The 22,951-nt window shown below is 39.9% G+C and overlaps 1 protein-coding gene across 1 annotated transcript in view; it reads left to right on the forward strand.

Moving 5' to 3' along the window:
• GRIA3 (glutamate receptor, ionotropic, AMPA 3) overlaps positions 1-22,951 on the forward strand; it is a 147,697-nt gene that overhangs the window by 64,376 nt on the left and 60,370 nt on the right. Inside the window, exons 3-5 of the mRNA XM_009077889.1 lie at positions 1,115-1,302; positions 18,727-18,780; positions 20,270-20,431. Coding sequence (XP_009076137.1) covers positions 1,115-1,302; positions 18,727-18,780; positions 20,270-20,431 — 404 coding nt within the window. The remainder of the gene's footprint in view (positions 1-1,114; positions 1,303-18,726; positions 18,781-20,269; positions 20,432-22,951) is intronic.

The raw sequence follows: 22,951 nt of genomic DNA on the forward strand, positions 1-22,951 counted from the left end.
ATTGATTGGTTGTTGATCCTGTGTTTGTGTGTAAGCTTTTCAAATCTGGCTATGGATAAGAAATCCACAGTATGACTAAATAATTGGACTGAATGTTTTGCAAATAAATTAGCTGGACAGAAACAGAGGTCACGTGGATATGCTTCTGTACAGTAAAACTCCACTGAAAACCACTGTGTGTGCTTGTAGAGACGACCTCTGTCTTTGATTGGCATCTGCTCAGAATTGAACCAATTAGAACTGTGCACAAAATTAAATTTCCTCAATCAAAACAGGTAATGGGTCAAATTCCCAGCTACATACTATCATAAAGGGATGCAAATCAATGTCTGATGACTTCTACATAGCATGGCTTGAAGGAGATTCTGTTCCCAGTTCCACCACTTTTCACTTAGGGACTTGACTTGAGTTCTGCCTGTCGTCGAGGCACGGCTGTTCACAAGAAGTGAAATGCTACTTACCTGCAGTCTTTGGTCATTCTGTGCTGCTTCTCTCCTCTGTTGAGGCTGCTAAATGAGTTGGTATTGCCTTAATGAAAGCAGTGAAAGTGTGGTTAATGCTGCTACACTCCATATTTAAAAACATGTTTTGAAATCAAAATGATTATCAGTAAAATATTCTCCTGTGGTTGTGGCTCTGATAACCAGTACAATGACTTAATTGTCATTCCTGTGCAGTGCTTGGGTCTCTGCCAGTTAATGACCCATTGCTGCAGTCTGCACAGGCAAATCACCCTTTCTGTCCCTCTCCCCAAGCTGATGGACTTTTGCCCAAGTAATGGCTGCAGGCTCCTATTCTCAGCTGGCACAGACCCCAGCATGACCATAAACATCCCTGAGAGGATCATAATATGATATATTGGACAGATTCTGATACGCCTTGCAGTAATATGCCACGAAGCAATTCTGCTGAAGTCAGTGACTTTGCCAGTGGCATAGCTGAAAGAAGAAACTGGTCCCTACACTGTTGCTTTCTCAAGTAATGAAGCACTTGCAGGCTCTCAGCTAGTCTGTCCCTTTAGATGATTCAAGTTTTTGTGAACCTTTTGTCAAACATTCAAAATAGTTTTATTTTTGTTCTGTTTTCAAATGGTTGCATGTCTCTTCCCCCACAGGATTTTCCATTCTTCAGGCGATTATGGAAGCAGCAGTACAGAACAACTGGCAAGTGACAGCCAGATCTGTAGGAAGCATAAAGGATGTTCAAGAGTTCAGAAGAATTATAGAGGAGATGGACAGACGGCAAGAAAAAAGATACTTAATTGACTGTGAAGTAGACAGAATCAACACCATTTTGGAACAGGTATATGCTTTTCAGAAACCGTGATCTCTCTGTGACAGACATCATTAATATTTCCAGAACTATCTATTTCTAGAAGTTAATTAAATACCCATTGAGATATGAGTCCCAACAACTGGCCAGTTACCCAGTAAAATTAAAATGCCACGGTGGTGCTCATAGTTGGTGACAGTACTTACATAGAACCTACCAGGACATGTCTCTGTGATATTTTTTCCCAAATGTTAATAATGAATTATTTTTAAGTAGGTTAGGAACCTAAAACCTCAGCTGCCAGAGTAACATTAGTGGCATCAGGGCTGCTTGTAGGGATTGCAAGACAGGTGCAGTTTGTTAAGTGGAACATGAAACAAGAAATAAAAAGGCAGTGAAGTATCATAGAATCATCTTAAAGAATTCCCCAAAGGAAATACTGCTGATGAAAAATTCAGCTGGTAGTCCAGACAACTCATTAGCACTTTTTGGTACATAAAGGCCTTCCCTCTGCACAGCCAGGGCTGTTGACAGGCTTAACTTGTGGATGATAGAGTCTAAACACCTTTATGGGTGAAGATGCATTTGGGGTGACTGTTTTACTACTGCATGGCCTTCCCTCTGTTTGCTTTTATGCTCTGGCCATCCCAAGGTGCTACCAGAATGCCTGTGGCACTAGTCATGCTGTGCAGTGTGGTTGAAGAGGTGTAGTTACAGATGCACATCATCAGGAGCAGACACAGGACAGTTCCTTGCTGTCTGGGTTTACAGCAAAGCTGGTGTTGGTGTGGAACCAAATCCATGCTGCTTGGTTATTCCTAGGCATATGGAAATTCACTTACATTAAGACTGAAAAACCCTCTGATTATTGCCACTTCATACATTTAACTGTGGATTTGCATTATAGAATAGGTCGCAAGTAGCACTGAAATTTCATGAAGCCCTAGCATATCTCTTGTGTATTGTAAACTGCTGACAAACTGACCTCACTGCCATAAACCCTGGGAAATGCAAAAGATTACATACACTGAATTCCTTCTCAAAGTACTCAGTTCCTATCAAGCCTTGAGGTATATCACTGGAGGTCAGTGTGTTGGGGCTGTATCACTGTAGTCACAGCCAGGTGCCATAGCTCCTGCTCACAAAGAAGGGAAATTGGTGCTCAAGGGAACATAGCACAAGCCAATGCTGGTCGGTAACTCTGACAGCTAGTGTGGTTGTGGTACTAGTACACAGCACTGCATTTTACAGTGTATTTTTAGTCAATATGGTGAGTGCTCTCTTTAGGGAAACTCATACTGTAAGGTGTAAGAAGCTTTTTTTGTTCTTTCATTTGCTCATGTTCTTACAAAAGATGCAAACCACCATACCTACCCACAGCCCACTCTTCTGAAAATGCTGCAGGAGAGAACTCCTGAGCCAAGCTTAAATAGCACTTTGGGCCCACTCTCAGATGAGAAACAGGCCTTTTGTTTGATCTGTCTAACTCCATTTACATTTGTTCTCTCTTTTTCTTCCCTCGTGCAAGTGAAAAAGATGATCAAACCATGCCAGTGCCTGAAATGAAAGCTATATACCAAGCAAACCATAAAGCAAAAAACTGATGACTCTTTTCTTCTACAACTGCTCTAAATTCAACTCTAGTGAAGTTGTAATTTTATTAAATGTATGATTCGGCTTTCTATCAATGTGATTAACGTCTGTGTAAGTAAAAATTTGCTAGTGGGGCTTCCGGTTTCCCCAAACTCTACAGTACACACTGGTGCCTCTGATGCTAAAAATATCTTCTGGCCACAATTTCCAGAGGATTTTTTATTGGATACTGAAAAGTAGTGACTTCAGTTTCTGCATAGAAAGTCAGTAATGGTGAGCCCTAGGTTGCTGGCTGAACAATTATTGGTTTGGGGCTTTTCCTTCAATCTCCTCTGCTTTCTTTATCTTCTCATAAAGTCATCAAAAGTTTTCACAAATCTGTGTGGTACTTAAATCCATCCATCCAGTTTGCCCAAGGGAGTAGAGAGTTGTCTTTTTTTAGCCAACTGTGTTTGCTGATAGCATACCATTGAGGAGAAAGATAACTCTGGATTTGCATATTTCAAATCTAGCATTTTATTGCAGTTTAAAACGTCAATTCTGTGCTATATGTGTAGTCTAGAAAGTCTGAGAGAGGCAGTAACATCTGAGCACGTTACAGCAGGCTCATGGACAATTGCGGGTGGGTTTGAAGAGCTTTTCCCCAGCAAGAGCAAAGGGAAGCCAAGACTCTCTACCTGTCTGTACTGTTATGTCAGAGTACTGATAGACAAACTCTGTCCTACAGAGGGTTGGCATAGGCTGCCTCAGCCCAGCTGCCCTTCTATCCCTCTCACTTCTTTTGGCCTCCTAGGAGCACATCTTCGAAGGTCAACCCTCCCATCACCTTCTGGGAGTGCTGCCTCCCTCCAGAGAGGGGGTTTATGTGGTCACTGTGGGGCTGTGTGGCACCAGTATTTCATTGTCTCAGGGACAGCAGCAGTGTTTGCCAGTGGATTCCAGAGGCTTAAATAGAACTTATTCAAGAACAAAAGTCATAGCAGAGACAAACAGACTGTAAACCACTAAACAGTCTACACACGTGCCGAGTTTGCTATCAGACTTTTGGGCTCTTGGCCAGGCCATTCGGCAAGCTTGTCAGTTCTCTGCTCCAGAAACCATGTATCATGGCTTTGTGTTAGTGCTTGGATTAAATAACAGTGACCTCCTTTCCTGTATCAGGCTGGTCAGTGTGTGCAGTTCTCTTCCTTTGACACTTTTTTCAACCGGTTCAGACCACGGTATACCTCTCTTTCAAAAGTTAAGGCTTATCTAAAGACAATTAAGTATCTAAGGAATTTTTTCAGACACTTCAGGTCATTCTGGAATATTATGTACCTTCCTCCAGCTATGTACAGACATGTGAGTCAGTGACCTCAAGTATTCCATGTGCTTTTAGCATCTAGCACATCTGTATGTCCCTATGTTGCCAGGATCTGTAACTTGTCATATGAAGTATTTCTCTTCTCAGGGCTGGCTAGTGCCCACCTGTAAGGGTAAGGGAAAAAGGGCACCTCAACTCCTACTCTGAGTAACCTGGTTTGTGCCAAATTTCACTCTGGAGGTGCATCTGTTTTCATTCCCCATTCATATTTCGTGATGGGCCTTATATTTTGTCCTAGAGGTAGAACCTCTTCAACTGCAGAGTAAGGGGAAGCAGAGAGATTAATAGTTACTCTGTAAGTTGCCATCTGTTTGTTCACTTGCCCGATAGTTCTATCGCCACTGAGCATGTGGATCTATACCCTTCCTTGCACAACAAAACTATATCCAATTTAATCATCTAGTGGCCTCTCAAGCATACAGATAGCAACACTTATGTCATGCAAAATTCATAAGCTCCCCACACTTCTTGTCCCTTGTTGCTAAAATATTCTGTATTCCTTCACAGATAGATATAAAATTTTGTTCTCATAAACAGAAGAACATTTCCTTCTGAGAGCTAACAGTAAGCTTTAGCCTCTTCAACCGTGTATTTAGAGACATGTTTTTGAGTTAAGAAATATGTTTTTCTTATTCCCAGGATAACAGGCTGTATTTCAGAGTAGAGTGGCTTTATGTCCATTTAGAAGAAAATCTCCTGGGGGAAAATGAGGAGAAAGAATCTCCATTCAGGATCAAAATGGTGAAACTTTACAAAAGACCTGTTTATTCCAGAGACTGCATGCTTTTATCAAAAGGACACTATCTCCAAACGTAGTCTTAAAGGTTAGGCTTCAAGGCAATGTGTGCATTGAGAGGAGGCATCTCACAAAGCAGAAGCAATATTACAGTAGAGAATGCAGTCCCCAAAGTTTTACAATGACAGCCAGTCTGTCAAAGACGACTTAAAGTGAAGCATCCGTAGGATTAAGAAGGGTAATCTGATTGACTGAACTCTGTCCTGTGCAAGCACTGCTTATGACTTGACCTTCAAGTCTGAAATTTTGAGATTAGGAAGATGGTCTGCAGGTTCTCAGCAGAGCCACAACTGCATCTCTCTGCAGAGCTGCTCAGGTCTCAGAGGAATGTGCTCACTGCACAGCAGCTATCACATTTAGGGTGTCATAAGAATAAACACAAAGCTGCAGTATTTGATTGACCAGTTGTCATTAAAAATAACAACAATAAGGAAAAATGTGATTGGAAAAAATCCACACTGCTGCCATGTAAGCTCCCTGGTTTATGCGTTCCATTATGAACAGTCTGGTGGGCTTTGCCTGCATTCTCTGTAGCAATTTAAACTGTAACTGCCTGCAAACACAGTGGGACACCTGAAGCAGGAGCAGAGCTATGGGGTAGCTTCAGCTTCTGGTTTGCTCATGAACCCCAGCAATGCCACATCCTCTGAAGGCACCACGCTGCATGGCGCACACCCTCCAAAGCAGTGTGTCCCTGACACCTTCTCCAGGGCTTTGTGCCACAGCCATGTCACATTCTGGTTTTATCCTCTGTCTGGAGCTGTGTAGAGCAGAGGAGGAGGTTCAGCTGAGGTTCCAAGAGAGTATCTGCTATGTACAGTGTTGTGTAACATCACTCAGAAACTGGTACAGTTCATTTTTTACATTTCAAATGAACTAGAAACTTAAAATTTAGGACATTTCTTCATTAGGTGCCCATGAGTATTGTTGAAACCAGGATCTAAAGCAGAATGAAAGGTCACTTTCCCTTCACATCCAGAGAGTTTCAGCAGCTCACAAGTCCATATAGGCATGTGGCGAGGAAAGGGGAATTACTTAGGTCAGTCACCCTCAGGACTGTAGCTAGCAGAAGGGTAAGTAAAAAATGGGCATATGTCAAAAGTGACAGCTGTATCTGCCTTAAAGGGCCTGCTCCTGTCAGCTGTGAAACTCATAAAGGGCAGGAGATGGATTGCTAAAGCAGAGAGAAGTAACATCTTGGGTTAATCTGCCCCACAAATAGCACATTTCACACATACCTGAGGAGGGAATTTCTAGCTTGTAAATAGGAATATCTCTCCAAAGCCATCAGCCAGACTTCATAAAAAAAGGCAGGTTCCAAATGACAGGAATTTAACAGAGTATTAGTCATCCTGCAGAATGACTGAGGTAATGGCACACAGAGCTTAAAAGTATTCAAAAGACATTAAAGCACAGTTTTAAATGTATCTGATCAGTAACAATAATAATTAATACAAAAAATGTCTCACAGCAAATGTGGAAGCTGCTGCATGTAGAAGATTGCTGCCAAGCAACTCTGGTTTCGTACGCCGGAGGCATATGAACTTGAAGTTACCATTAGAGTTTTTATTTTTCTATGATAGCAGCAATTACTCATTTTATGTTTTATGATAATTCATGGGATATAAATGCACACCCCGATGCACACACATGCATCTGCTTTTAATATTTTGCATATTTTTGCCACAACATTTGTTGTATGCAGTTATGTAGTTACAGTCATATTTATATGGCAACCTCTGCATTGCCGTTAAATGTACAGAGAACCAAAATCTTTGCTCAGTTACGCTGCTGCAAGTAGAGAGTCAACTGTTATACTGAACATTATCCTGGAAACAATATTTCAATTGATACCATTGTGCTCATACAGAGATTGTATTTGCTTTGAACTTCAGTTAATAGGTAGCTGTAAAAGCACAATTTGCTGCATAGTTCACCTTTCTTTGCAGCTTTTCAGTGCACAGAAATGGTGCGTATATTTGTCCTTAGCAAGCCCTCTGAGGGTCCCACTCATTATTTAGCCAATGTCCACACTGCCCGAGCTGCTCCTGCAGCTGGCACTAATTGTTACCCTTGCTGACAGTCTCAGGAGAAAAGTTGAGCCTGAGGCCATTGGCAAAAGCCTCTCACTCCTGTGCTTGATGTACTTTGGAAGGAGATGCACACACTGCTGCTTCTTATGCTCAACCTGGACTGGGGGAAAAGGATTTGGTCTTGTGTTAGTTGTACAGGTATTTTTCAAGAGCATTCACAAGAAGTCTTTTAAAGACAGAGAGTATCTGAGGGAAAGGGAGAGCTGGCTCGAATTTGCTCAACACGTGATCTCCTGAGTTTTTTGTCCCACTCTATTTGTCCATCTTTGCATCCCTAATAGCTCTGGGAATCTTCGTCACCTCTTCTAAGCCTCTGACTGATTTTGAAATCCCTCTCTCACCCATCTCTTCCAGGTTTTAAAAATCAGTGTTGTATAGAAGTTGCTTTGTTTCAGTCCTGGCGGTTAATGTGGTTCTTTCTTCTCCACATAAAGGATAAACCCTTTCATCTTAGCAGACATTACCTTAATTTCTGCATCTGTCTCTCAAATAGTTTAATACTTGAAACTCTGCTTCTAACCAAAGGCTTTCCTTAATTAGTTTCCAAGGCAACCAACCATCTTGGCGACAATTCAGATGAACCAACTGCAGGGAGAGGAAGGAAACACACTATCAAAATGAATAGTAATAGCACAATACCACTGTGCAAACAGGCGTTGTACATCACCAAAGACAGCGCGATAGTTCTGGTGTCTCATCAGTTCATTTACAAGGGAAGAAGTCCCAACTCAGTAAAAGAAAAGCTGCACAAGAGCGTATGTCTTTTTTTCACAGCTGACTAAGCTGGGATTAATGGCTTCAGTGTGATATGAATCACGTATCTGGGGGAGGAAGAGAACCACTGGGGCTTTTCAGAGCCCCTCATGCACCAAGGTGTTCCCAAGTGTATTTTGTAGAGTGCTGTTACACTGCAGTTCAAACAGCAACATTTTCAGAGTGGGAGCCACCCCACTGGGCTTTTTTTAAGCCAGATGCTGGTGGTGCAGTGTATAAGACCCTAACAGTTCATAGCTACAGTCTTGCAGGGAGAAGTCCCTAAACATGAGGTTCCAAAGTGTGATGCAGATCTGTGGTGCGTTTGCTGTGGGCTACAGATGGGTTTGGATGAGCCCAAAGTCCCATGCCAGTGCAAGTCTCTCACTGCTTGTAATTACACCTTCGTGCAAGATTCCTATGTCATATCCCACCCTAAAACCTGTGCAATTCCACTGACCTCTGGGGCGCAGATTAAAGCCACCAGAGGCACCCTGGACTAAATTTATAACGAAGCAGGCCCTATAAGTCATCAACTCAATGCAAAAACAAATTCATCCCACGGTATCCAACCAGTAAACTGAAAAATAGAAATTTTAGAGGAAAATAATGTTCCCAGGCTTAAAAAAAGCTCATGTTACTGAAGTAAATTTATTTGTGTCACACCATGGGCGTGCATGTGGAGGTATAATGGTGTATGTACTACTGGAAGCTTGCTCTTCCAAAACAAGTAATGAATAAAATTATCAAGAATATACATAGACCCTTAAAAATACCTCAAGTATCTTCTATCCTGGGAGGATGCATGTAGAGAATCAGAAAATAAAAATATTGCTGTAACTTTATTACCTCATATGAGTAAAACATCCTCCCCTGCTGCATAAACTAAATCCAGTAAAAATAAATTAACTCTTCGTAATCTTTTTCAGTTCATGGTTTATGCACCAAGTTATAGGGGGAATGTTGTAGAGTGCAGTTTATAGTGAAGCAGAATAAACCTTTCAGAGTATTTCAAAGCATTGGAAAAAGCAAACTGAGTGCAATTCCAGTCACAATAAAATGCCATTTATAATAAAAAATATAAGAAAAGGTAACCTTGTTTTTTCTAGAGGAGATTGCACTGACTTTTTTTAAAAAAATTTGTAGGGCATTTGAAAAGGAAAGGAAATGCTTAAAAGGGAAAAAAAAAAAAGAATGGCTACTATTCAGTATTTTTGGTCTGCTTGAAGGCAGTGCAGTGCAGTACAAAACCCCTTCCAAAAGATTCTCATGTGAGCATTGGGACGGAATTACTGCGACACTTCTGGGTTATATCCAAGTAATAGTTTGAAGTGATCCTGACATGCAGTAATGGTTTATATAATCAGAATTATTTTTCCAAGGACTCTTGTTCAATTCCAGGGAATAATACTGGGATTTTACTCTGACATGCTGATGGGAGTCGTGCAGAAAATGGAAAGTTTCTGTGGATTTAAAATTAAAACCGTGTGACTCAGTTTACCTAATTTCTTCCCCTCCTCCCCCAGTGGATATACATCCTTTTATATTTTGAGCAGCTGAGACTGAAGTTCTGTTTACCCTGTGGGATATGAGAAGAAGAAATGAGCATTGTTTATCAGCATTGTTTATTGTCTGTGATATCAAGGGTGTTCAACATAGAGTTTTATGCTATTGGAAGCCAAAAGGGGAGGTTAGATTCCTCCTGTGCAAGCGATGCAAAGGTCACTAAAGAACCACTTGTTAATGATGTGGATGCACTGTCAAATTGTTTGACAGCATTGAAGCATTTGTGACTCCTGCAGAAGGTTTGAAAAACTCAGAATAAATGTAATGTAATTAACAGTCTTCGTGAAAGTGACTTTAGATATTGTGAAACATAGTGAAGCATGCTAAGCTTGAAGTCAGTTTTGATAGTGCTGATTTTAATGTACCTGATATGGACTTGTAGATTTCCAATGAGAGCATCCACAACTGCTCAGAACCAAGGAGGTAGTGTAAGGAGAGAGCATATGTGAAGTTGGGAATGAAGATGGTATTGTGATGGTACCATGTTACGTGGGATTGGAGCTCATTGCATTGTAGATTGAAGGAAATTTAACCATGAATGTTGCTAGGGAAAGCAATATTTCTGTGATTTCTGTGAAATCTAAAGCCTCTATGTGAAATTTTAGGTGAAATTTAAATTTCAGCTGAACTTAAGATCTTACAGAGGCTTAAGAAAGTGCTGGAACTTCTGTGAAATTACCTTGGATGTTAAATCACTCCATTAGGAACATTTTTCAGGGGAGGCTGTTTCTCAGAGAACATACTAGAATTGCATAGACAATTAAAAGATGAACGCCTACCTAAAATTACCTATGTGTGGAAACTTCTGCTGCAGAGTAACATATGTAATTAGTCACTTGCTTCCCATAAATATCACTGCAAAATTTCTTCCAGAATGCAACTGAATTTTTAGTTTATTACTCTTACTCAATATGCTAAAGAATTCAGTCATTCAAAATTTCTATGACACATCTCTTCAAGGAAGCTGTCTGGGAAAAAGTATCTTCTCTTCAGAATATTGTGCCAAAATAAGGGGCAAAGGTCTCAGCAATTTTGAGTATCCCTTTCATATGCTAGAAAGAATTTTTGTTGTGATGGTAGCAGCCCCTCATTTCTGATCTTGTTTTGAGTGAAATAGCTTCAGGTGATGAAAGGGAGCTTAAGTTTTGATTGTTTTTGACATGAAGTCTTTGTATTGAAGGATGTGACTTGTGAAGAGAGATGCAGTCCTGAGAGATATAACACTGTTCTCATCTGTCTAAACAAAAAAGAAATTTTCATAGAAAGAAAAGTTTATTTAATGACTTTTACTCAGCTTAAAGAGTAAATAATTGTGATTATGAATGTCAGTTACCAGGAATCATAGAACTTCATCTCTACATCCTCCACAGTCTGATGTTTTACAGTAGAATATGTCCTTTAACAATAATTGTGCCAACAGATTAGGTAATCTGACAATATTGCTAAATCACACCAAGAAGAGTGAACTTAGAAAATTTTTTCAGGGCACAGAAAATTCACTGAAAATTTTGGTGTCACAGTGAAAGAAATTAGGGGAAGGTATCATGCCCTCAGAACTGATGCTGCAGTTTGTTATTTTTTTCTGAAGTAATTTCGAATGTAACCTTTTATGCACAAATTAAATGCATATTCCACTACACAGTCTTCAATCGGCAAATGTCAGATTAGTTATGGGAAAAGAAGTTTAGCCATATGGAGGGAGAATGAAGCACAATACAGCTTTCAGATGTTGCATTTAATTACCCTCCAAGGACTAACATGCACAACCATCATCTATCTGGAGATGGCCTAAAAGCAGAATTTCACTCTTGATGTGACTGTCATGAAGGAGAGAGGCAAGGGAGAGAAGGGATCCAGAGGGGAAAAACTAGAATAAAATGCTTCAGAGACATCTCAGATCCTCCTCCTACCATGCACATTTTTCCCCTTCCTTCTTGGAGATTCCGATTCTCTAGGAGAATATCTCACATGAGGGATACATTGCAGAACAGCCAAAAGCTGTTTGAAGAATGTTTTATAAGCCCAAACAAATGATCTTGATACTGTGCTATAGAAAAAAAAAGTGAGATTTTGGTTATGAGGTGTAGTCACAAATGCATAAAGTGGCACTTACATGGAAGTAAAATTCTTAAGTCCATATATCATACAAAAATACAAAATCCACCAATTGTGACTGTGTGTGGATTTGTGACATTCCCTAAAGGGCATGAAGACTCTGAAATGGTGCATGAATTAATCTCAACTATATATGCAGTTATTTTTATCTGCAACAAATAATATGTGTGTGGAATCTTCATCTTAATATTTGATACATTCTTCATTTAATATTTAACTCAAATTTAATATAGTACTCATTCTTCATATAAATGAAATAATTGTTTACTGCATATTTTACAGCATCACAGTCCCTGGTGGCCAGATTCCCCTCCCGCTAATACTAAGTGAAGAAATAAATCGCCTTCCTTGGCTTTGCACTACAGTTACAGTCATGAGGTTTTTGACCCTTTGTATGAGGGAAGCTGCTTCTGCTGAATGTGGAAATAGTTTTGTCTCTGTGGAATTAAAGATAGGACAGGTATCTCTTGTTTGGCAGTGACAGACCACCACTAGCTGGGTGATCTTATGCTACCGTGAGATTGCGGTTCCTTTGGAACCTCATATATTGGCTCTGGTATTGTTGGTGTGATAGAAAGAGACAAAATCATGACACCGAAAAAGCTTTTTTTAATAAATTTACTGAGGGAAGATTGGACCTTGTCTAGCATTTTTAATCCTCAAAGGGAATTTGCTCTTTCTTCAGGAGCTTTTGTGTAAATTGGAAAACAGGCGAGTGGACTCTGCAAGCTTACAGTAGAATAAAGCTACTGCTGTTAGAAGGGGTCTTATTTTTACTGTGGCAGCTGGTTAGATGAGGAAAATCCTGTTCACATTTCAGGAGAACTCTTATTTTCTGTTATCCTCCTGTTTATACTACTCCTATCTGGAAAATTTACATGACAAGGAGTGACCTGTGAAAAGTAAATGTAGTGAGGAGTGATTATGTACTACTGGCAAGTGCTGTTGTACCTTTGCTCACATGGTAATGCTGTAGAAGGTAACTGCATTGTTGTTAACAGTACACTGTCCATAGAGAACTGTAGTGCCATGGCTGCATGCCCCATGGGGAGCTCTGCAGGAGTGGAAGGAACACCAGGGAGAGCACTCTCTTTTCCAGCTGAAGAGCTTCATCAGTTTCTCCTTTTCACAAATGGTAGAAACAGAGATGCAGCATGTTGCAGATGCCGCTCAAGAGAAGTTAACCATCTTGCTTGCATACTGTCCACTTTTTGGGCCTTGACTTCACTTTTATTGAACTAATAGTCACCCTGATATTCTCTTTCTCTCCTTTCTTAAATGTGATTAGCCAAATTACCCCGTACCTCTGGTCCAATAGGGTGAGGCATCACAGAGCACAACTTGTCAGTCATTCAGTCCAATATCAGGTAGGAGCTGCTCAGATCTGAGAGAAGTTTTAACTCCATTCTCAGAACAGAAATGCTACCAATAGGGATAGAAGCTAAAAAACTCCTGACCTGGTACCCAGGTGAGAAGACAGTGTGCTCCACAATTTAGGCTTGCCAGACAGTTGTTGCTGTGCATGATAGCGATCGGTTCCCATGAAGTGCAATCAACACTGATAGCTGAGCCTGACAACGCTGTTAAAGCATTTTTAGCCCTGAGTCCGTTTATCTGTTTTGCTTGTTTGCTGCTGGAAAGAAAGAATTGTGCAATCACTTCTGACATTTGCTCACTGCTTTGAAGGCAAAGGTGTCATAATTGTATTTCTGTAGCAAGGTATAAAGGCACATTACTGTTCAGATGGAGGTAGCTAAGCTCTCCTGTCCTCAGAAATGTGCATGTATACTTAAAAATCAGTAGATTTTTATTCATTTAATGGGGGTTTTTTGCAACAATCAAACCCAAATTAATGTATGAATAATCTCAACAAAGACAGCAAAATCCTTTTTTACTCTGAGCTTACAGGAAATCTCATTTTTCTTACTACTGTCTTTTTAAAACCTAGGAAAGAAGAGCTGTAGAGTTACACTGCTTCATTGTTCCCAGATATGGTCAAAATGGAAAGACACATTACAGCAGGTCAGAGCTCTGCCTGTCATTCCATTAAAATGGCATATTTCTGCCACTTGTCAGGTATGAAAAGCACAGTAAAAATCTTCAGACCTTCTTTGTGGCAATACCGCCTGTCAGCATCAGTATTTTATGCTATGGAAAGATCTGATAGACTCATAAAATATCATGGGTTTGAGCTGTAGATGAGGTATTCTGTACTTTTGTGTTCTAATTTTTTCTTTCTCTTCTCATTTGTAAATAGAGGATGATAAATAACTTTGATTAAACAGACAAAAAAGACCAGATGGCAGTGTATTCAAATCAAGGGAAGATGAGCTCCTAACAGGTATTAATTGGACATGGTAGTTTTCCTTTCACTGCTGCCAAAATCGTGATACCTACTTCTCTCAGTAAAAGTACCAGCATATCCTCTTAGCTCGTATTTTTCAATGACTCTTTAAAATCAAAGCCCACAGAGGAAGCTGGATTTAAAAGTGACCGAACTTCTGGGCTTAGAGGGTTGTGATCAGCAACACAGAGGCCAGCTGGAGGCTAGCTGCTATTTAGAGTACCCTCAGGGTACTGGGGCTAATACTGTTTGACCTCTCTATAAGTGATCTGAAGGTTGTGGTATGGACTGCAGTCTCAGCAAGTTTGCAGATGTCACCGAATTAGGAGTGTTTGATACACCAGGTAGCTGTGCTACAATACTTTGACAGGCTGGTGAAGTGAACAGAGGAGAACCTCATGAAGTTTAACAAAGGGAAATGCAAAGCCCTGCTATAGGGGAAGAATAACCCCATGCTATAGTACAAACTGGGTAGAGGCTTCCTGGCTGGAAAGCAGCTCTGCAGAGAAGGATCTTGGGGTCCTGGCAGTCACGTTGATCACAAGCCACCACTGCACTGTCACAGTAAAGAAGGCCAACAGCATTCTGGGCTGCACTGGTTAGCATGGTCAGCAGGTCAGTAGAGGTGACCCTTCTTCTCTGCCCTGCAGTGGTGAGACTGCATCTGAAATGTCATGTACAGTTCCAGGCTCACCAGTATAGGAAAGACATGGGCATCCTGCAAAAAGTCGAGGGAGGGGGCTCTGGCCATTAAGGAACTAGAACATCTGATGTACAAAGTCTTGAGAGAGCTTGGTCTTCATAGCTGCATGGCCTGGAGAGGAGAAAGCTCAAGGGTGATGTTGTCTCCAAATATGTGATGGGTAGGAATGAAGAAGATGGACCCAAACTCTTCTCAGAGAGTCTCACTGAGTTTCAGAGTCTCAGCAATGCCCAATGACAAGACAAGAGGGAAGGGCACAAACTGAAATACAGGAAATTCTCTTTGAACATAAGAAAAATACTTTTTACAGTGAAGATGGTCAGACACTGAAACAGGCTGCCCAAAGAGCTTGTGGAATCTGTCCTGGGGATATTCAAACCTGACTGGGTATGGTGCTCAGCAACCTGTTTTAGCTGCTCCTGCTTTGAGCTAGTGGGTTGGAACAGACACCCTCTAGAAACTTCTGCCAACCTCACCTGTCTGGTGATTTCTTCCATCCATGAAAGGAAAAAAAAAAAAAGTAAAAGACAAACCACTGATATTTTTAAAGGACAAACTGTGACTGCTCAGTCCCACCTACTGAGCTTGCACTATCCTTCCACTGCTTGATTTCTTTTGAGTCCACAGAGTTTTGTTGTTTGTTAGCCCATTCTTTCCTTGCCTCTGCTACTGTTGCTCACCTACACATTTTGTTCTTACCATTCTAGTTCATCATTGAGTCCTTGGAGAAATATTCCAGTGAAACCCCTGGATCTTTCTCCATCACTGCTGTTTAAAGAAATTTCCTTGACTTTTTGTGCCTCAACTTTCATCTAAGAGTTCACCAGTTTCCCTATAATGTTCCCTTCATGCTTAACTCCGGTATTTAATTTTCGTAGCCAAAAACCCAGATCCATATTCTAGATCAGGAACTGGCTGTGCTTGTAATTTGACTAGGAAATAAGTCAAAAGATAATGGAGTAATTGTGAGGTTAGTATTAAAGTTATTTTGCTTCCTATTCACTGTCCTTCCTCTTAGGTGTCTTTGAACTACATCATGAAAGAATAGTCATTATTGCTTTAGAAGTATCACAGTGGTTCACACCAATTTAATATTAGCCAGTTAATCTTTATTGTACTATCTTCGAAAACTGTAAGAAAAATGTGAAAGCTAAAGCAAAAATTTGTAGTTGCCTAATTATAATGATAACTGATGCAGTGGAAATCAAATTGTCTTTATGCTTGCATTCAAAAAATAACTTCCCCAGGCAAATGAAAATGTAAAATTGGCAATGCTGACTTAATTTCTCAATCTGGCATATAGGTCTGTACTTCCAGTAAGCCTGGTGCTGGCCAGCAGATCTCTTATTTTGAAACCAGATACATTTTAATTATGTTCCCTCTAGATTTTCTCTTAATTAATTGGAAATATCTGAAGAGTTAATTAAAAATACAAACTTCATTTGATTCTTTATCAAACCTGACATTATGATCTTTTTATCTACAAAGTAAGAATTATGTGGGATCAAAAATCTGAATTATTCATGATGGTTTCCAGCCATTTTTTTCTTCTACTCCTTTGTTCATTGTAAAGTCTTATAAGCTTTTCTTTCAGTCAAGGTGAAAGTAATATTAAGTCTCGGAAGTCAAACTTAGGAAAGACATGTAGCCCTGTGAAATCCCTGCCCTGTAATCCTGGCTTTCTATTCACCTCCACTATTCAATATCCCACTTTCTGTATAAGCTTCACAATATATTAGCAGTTGATGAGATTTATTTGTTATAGTCCTGTTTTCCTTCTTCATAAAAAAAGCTTTATCCATCCCTTCTCTCCCCTAGGAGTAACACATGCCTGTGATTGTTTCTGCTGGGCTCACTAATCCAGCTACTCCCTTCAACATGCTGGACAGTTGGTAGAAGATGGAAAGTGAGGGAGGAGGAGAGTTGTACTTGTTAAGATTTAGGACAGCAGTGTAGTGTGTAATGAATTTTAAAAACGTTGTTAAGATCCAGTTCAATAGTTATGAACTAACAGGGTTGATTGTGAGTAGAAATGCTGCTGGCAGGTCATTTCTGAAGGATGCTGTATGAATTAAAGCTTGACTGTAGTATGTTGGACCTCTCTAAGGGACTAAAGAGAATTACTTCTGATCATTTTTGGAGACATGACAACAGATGAGATGGAAGTTGAGTCTGAGCTATGCTAATGAGCCCTACATTTCCTATTTGCAGTATTGCTCCTGATGCCTGTAGCAGCTCCATGTATGTTTTTCTTACAGCCTCTAACTTCATCTGTGGTGATATTTTCCTCTTAAATAAATACATTTCTGGATAGAAATGTAAAAGCTTTCTTATTTGTTATTAAGGTTAAAACCACAAAGACTACTATTGTTCTTATTTAAGTTCTTTGTCTCTAACCTGCCTTTAAGGTAAAATTAAAACATAGAGAGGATTCAGTATGCAAATAGCATGCACACCAGATGATCTGAAGGAAGCCTTCACATTTCCATAGAAAACAAATCTGAGTGTAGGAAAGCAGATGCTTTCTACCAACTAGAGTGTACATACAGTTCTCAAGAGGACCTGAGCAGCAATTTATTTTCAGACTGCTGGAAGTATGCAAATTCCTACAGAATTAAATGTGAATGTAAAAGAAATGGCATCTATTAAGGACAATACTACTCAAAGAGGCAGTTGGGAACTTAATAATTTAATCAAGAGCTTGAACAGGCTCAGCAGTCTATCTGTCTAAAGTCAATGACTCAAATGTCATCTGTTTTTAGCAAAGGCAGAAGTGGTCATGTTGAAAAGATGTCTTTTAATGTATGGTGTTTGGAGCATTTTTCTGTGACCATGGAGAAGTATGTTTTTATGGTATGTATAGATCTTCAGATGATTCTCCATCAAAGAGCATCATCTGCTCACTTAAGCTGCTCATAGGATACAGTCAGTCGTACACTTTTATCGCCAGCATCATGTTTGCTATTTTTAACCTGGCAACTCTGAGTAAAATGGATTATGTCCTGACACACATGCAATCACCACAATTATAAATTCAGTTCTTACTGCTGGATGTTATTCCACCTGATGATGGTGGGACTGGATAGGTGTTACTGAGTTTATAATCTGAAGGCAAGCCCACAGTGCTAAGTGCAGTGCTATAACCTTGCACAAGGGATATTGCTTGCTGAGCCAGCAGCCAGCTGCATAGATGTGGGAAGTGTGGGTTTTCCTTCTTTATGGGAAAGCACAGCATTCCTGGAGTGGGAACAAGCACACAGGATGGCAGAGGTCAGGCTTGCCAGACAGTGCTGCCTCCACTCTTCCCCATTACCCTTACAGAATCCAGCTGCTTAGTTCGTCCTGATGCCTTTTTTGTCTCTTAGCGATTCCATTTAGTGACTCTGTTTGTACAGAGAGATGCCCAAGTGGAGTCAGGGAGGGCAGGAGATGTTGTTTAGTGGAATGTGCAATGTAACCTTCAGTAGAATTTTTTGACAAAACATATAAGGTCAGATGTGTCCACTTAGATGCACTGGAAGTGACAAGTTTTGAGGCCTTTTGAAAGCTGTCAAAAGGCAATGAAGGTCACTGCTTATAATTTCGGGAATTTAACTTTAAGCATCGATGTATGACAAGGCTTGGCCAGGGTTCTCATGGCAGGAAATACCTTGTACAACCTGAAGCCTACCCAGCTCTGCTGTGCTGGTGTGGATTAATAAACTGTGAGTGGCTGGGCTCTGTCCTCCACCTCTCATAGACTCCACAAACAAGGAACAAAGTAAACAGAAGTCAGCTGAATGGGTAGATATAGTATTACCTCATTTCAGAGCAGAAATACTTGAATTGGCAACTAAAATTTGCCTGGTCAGCAAGGGAAGACATTTTGATCACAAGGGTAAGATTGCCAGGTAAGATCATCTCTGCAAGTGGAGTCTCCTCAGCCTTGTGAGTTACTCTTTGCTGTACTCTGCCCATGTGCTTTAAAAACACAAATGACCACATCATGACTGTAATGCCACAAATCTCTAATACTCATGCTGCCCATGGACTGAGCGTAGAGGATTGCAAAATGTTCGTTCTCTGACTGTTTTCCACTAGCTAAATCATCTTAAAAATGAATAATATGTATTTTTTTTCTTCACACAGGTTGTAATCCTCGGCAAACATTCTAGAGGCTATCACTACATGTTAGCTAACCTGGTAAGAACTTTTCTTCATGACAAGTATAGCTACATTTTAGAGGGTAATATATTCTGTTCAGGTTGTGCCAACTTTAATCAGGAAGTGGAAATGCATGGATGAGTTCGTGGATTTTGAGAAATTACTTTGGTAAATACTAGAACTGGTATGTCATATGTACTCAGTTATGGTCTTTCTTTTGTCTGAGAATCTCATATACTCTGATAATTTTAAATTAATAATTTAATTATATGTTGTCCACTCATTTGTATTCTCATAAATTAGATGCTTGTGGCTGTAGTTGTCTGTGTATCATATTTTAAGTTTAAGCACTCCAGGAAAAATGATTGTAGCACATTTATGTATAAGTGGTAAAAAGCTGCAAATTAGAACAATTCCATCAAGTCAACCAGCCAGGCTGTTTAGCTTTTCTTTTGTGTTTCAGAGTGTAGGGTTGTGTCTATGTATGTGTTGACCTACCAGGAAGAGGCAATACATTTTTATCTGTATCAGAGGTTCTTCAGGATTGTGGGATTGACTCTCAGGAATGTTTGTGATGCCTTTGAAACACCATCTGCTTAAGTTCCTTAGAAAAAGTCTTATATTGTAATTAATCCTGAAGGAAGACTGTTTTTTGAGTTCTGTGTCTACTGTGAGTGGAAAAATGTTTTTCCAAAACTCACACTTTCTAGTTAGCAATCCTACTTACTCAAAGATTCTCTGTATCCATGTTTTGGTCTGATTAAAGCAGAAAAGACAGATTTTTAAATATCCTTATTTAGTATAAGTACTGTATGACTTTAAGATGTGTCATTTTGCATTTTAAGAGCCAGTCATGATCTCACTGATTAGCATGTGCATAGAAATACAGAGGTTCTTATTCTGGGTTGCCTTTTAGCATGTGTAACCATTGACATTCAGATAAACATGACTGTAATCAAGTCATACTAATCAAAAAGGCTCCAATTTACTGCCTCAGGTATAAATAACAACAGAGTGGGAGAGAATCATCCCATTCCGTTTGCGAGTGAAATGCTAAGTGATGCTGTGATGGAGAACTGCCTGGCAAGAGCTGTGCACTTTGCCTCCACAGAACAGTTGAGTGTCGAGTGGTTTTCTGTTCCCAGCTCTGACCCTTCCTGTGCACTTTTCTGTACAAATGGGATTTGAGGTCTTTGACCAGTATTAAGTATGATGAGGAGAAAAGAAGAAATGGTACTTCAAGTTTCCCTGCTGTTTTCTTTCTGGACAGTGAATATTACATTGCCACAATCCAACAGGGCAGTGTTCTATTGCAAAGGTCTGAACAAAAAGACATTTTAAATTCTATTCTGTGCCACTATCACAATCCTAATTGTGATAGTAATTTTGTCCTAAGTAGAATATTTCCAGCTAACAAGAGAGACATTAATCTGTTTATTTTGTGCTGCATTTGTAGCAGGTAAACTTGAGCCAAAGAAAAGGGTCTTTGGATGACAATGATTCTTGTTTTCTACATGTGTCCTCCCAGGGTTTCACAGACATTGTTCTGGAGAGAGTAATGCATGGAGGTGCCAACATTACTGGATTCCAGATTGTTAATAATGAAAACCCAATGGTTCAACAATTTCTACAGCGCTGGGTGAGGCTTGATGAAAGGGAATTCCCTGAAGCCAAAAACTCACCATTAAAGGTATTTATTTTAACCTCACAGTGATGGAAACTATATGCTTTTAACAATTCTTTTGGAGCTTTTAACCTCAGATATGTGCATGTGTATGATAGAGATTCCTGATTAGAATATCTTGCAACATTCACCGCCCTTCCAGAGGAAACAGGCAGAGGCTGTTAGTCAGACACAAGTGCCCACTGTGGTAAGAATTCCTCAGAGCTTGGTCTTGCAAATGCTGTCGTGCAGTGGAAATAAAAACTTCTAACTTGAACTTCTTGAGTTAGTCTTGGGGTGGGTGTGGGGACTAGTTAGGTTAGGTTTTTGTTGCAAAGTGTGGTTTACTAGCCCATTTTAATGCTAATCCCATGTGCAAAAATGAGGTAGCTCTGGATTCACTGAGGAGCCACTGCCACCTCCTAGTCACTGCTGACAGTTGCTGTCATAGCCTAACCCTGTATTTTGCACCATTGTCCTTTACTTACAGACTGGCTATTATATCTGTAACCAATAAAACTTTTCACATTTTTTTGAATGGAAGTCCCAGTTCACTAAAGCTGTCAGAGATTGGGTGAAGTAAATGCAATTGTTATTAGGATACCTGTTGGTATCGCGCCCAGATCTGTTCTTCCTCAGTATCTCTATAGTAGAGGGGGATGCTGTTCACTGTCTAGTTGAGGAGTGCATGAAGGATACTCTGTCCAGGCATGGAAGTCATAAAATCTAGGACTACTGCATATTACTAATATTCCTGTTATGTTCCTTCTTTCTCCTTGTCTTTGGGTGAGGTTTGTTCTTTTTCACCAATATCCATAGGTGAATGAAACCTGGGTCTGGTGGTAGATGAGAGGACCTTAAATTCTGTCACTCCCAGAAGTCCAGTCCTGCGCATCATGTGTACAGACTGTCTCAGGGAAGCCAAACCTAAGAACCACAGCCATGATGAGACAGTTAATGTCTTTCCTGTTTGATTTGGGACACATGCAAATTGATGAACGGATACGGAATTCAAAATTACTTTGATAAACTGGAGCGATGTCTTGGTATTAGTAAAACAAAATTCAGAAAAGCATTAAAATACTACATAGGAAGGAGAAGTCCAGTCCCATTCATGAGGGGTTACCAGAGTAGGTGGTAGTGCTGAGTTGGACTACAGATAGAATAGGAATCAGTTGCAAAGTTCTGCTGCTTCTGGCAATGCCATTCATGAATGGCCAGAGTGATTTGGAGACATATTTTCCATCCCTGGGATCATGTTATTTCTGTGAGGGAGGAAAATTATCTTAATCATATGCCATCCCACAGCCTTGCTGCCATTTCAGAGGAAGCAGAGAAAGGCAAACAGAGACCCACAAAACCCAGATTAGTGTATTGTTGCCTGTGAATTAGGACCTAGTCCAGCTTTCTAAAGCTTCCTAGCAGTGATGCAAAGTGAAGATAAGTATCATACTAATCTTAAAAGCTCTGAAATATATGAAGTTAACTTGAGAAGATTTTATTCCACTTGAAAGCAATTTACCTTGAGGGAAAAATTATTCTCCCTCCTTAAAAAAGAATCTTAAGTATATGGTACAAACACAAAGATTACATTACCTTTCCACAAATGTACTGCTCATTATAGAAATGTGCACAGTATTTGTCAATCAGACAAAAAGCATACTTAAAAATTGATGTACAATATTTTTGATTAGGAAATAAAATTGCCTAGAGATTAAAGCCCTGATGTTTAATTTATTCTGCATTTTATCAGCCTTTCCCTTCTTTCTCTCTTTTTTCTCTTTACATGCTCATGCATTTATAAGTAGAATTCAAATAAAGTAGAAAATTAGATAGCTCTCTTGGCATGACTTGGAAGGGACTGCATTAAGGTTACTGACAATTGGCGCAGTCTGCTGAAAAAATTATCAGTGTGTAAGTTTTATGTAGTGCTAGATTGGACAGCTATTACAAGATCTTTTTAATACAAGAACAAATACCTTAAAATTACTGTCTGGTTCTGTATTGTTATGTGGAATGTGACGTATAACCTTTGTTAACTTACGAAAAGAGGAGAGAGTGATCATTGCCAAGCATCACAGGGAGAGGTAAAGGTGGGCAGGATCAGAAGAGTGCCTGTGCCTACATAGAGTCAGAGCAGGAATCACCACACACACCCAGTAAGAGTTTATAAATTGCTGTCTTTTAAAGCTCAGTAAGAATGTCTTCTGTATAACCTTGTTCACAGCTCCCCCTTTGCACTCTTTTTTTATCTGATACAATTCTCTTGATCTGCATGTGCAGGCACACCTTATTCTGTGCAGAATTCCTAGTGCTTTTTATCAGACTGAAGAACTTGCAATAAGATAATACACTGTTTTAAGAAATCCAGACCTCCAATTGTGCTGTCCTGCCTACAGGATAGAATTAATTTCTTCTGAATATAATAAATCTTATCCACAAAGAGAGTAGCTGAACAAGCAGTTGGAACTTGGATTTCTGCCTTTCTAACTCGAACATGGGCAGTATGTCTTCTGGCACTAACTCCAGTATAAGGTTCCTCGGGAG

This window comes from Acanthisitta chloris, unplaced genomic scaffold (assembly GCF_000695815.1).
Source record: "Acanthisitta chloris isolate BGI_N310 unplaced genomic scaffold, ASM69581v1 scaffold25050, whole genome shotgun sequence".
In the NCBI taxonomy this organism is placed as follows: domain Eukaryota; kingdom Metazoa; phylum Chordata; class Aves; order Passeriformes; family Acanthisittidae; genus Acanthisitta; species Acanthisitta chloris.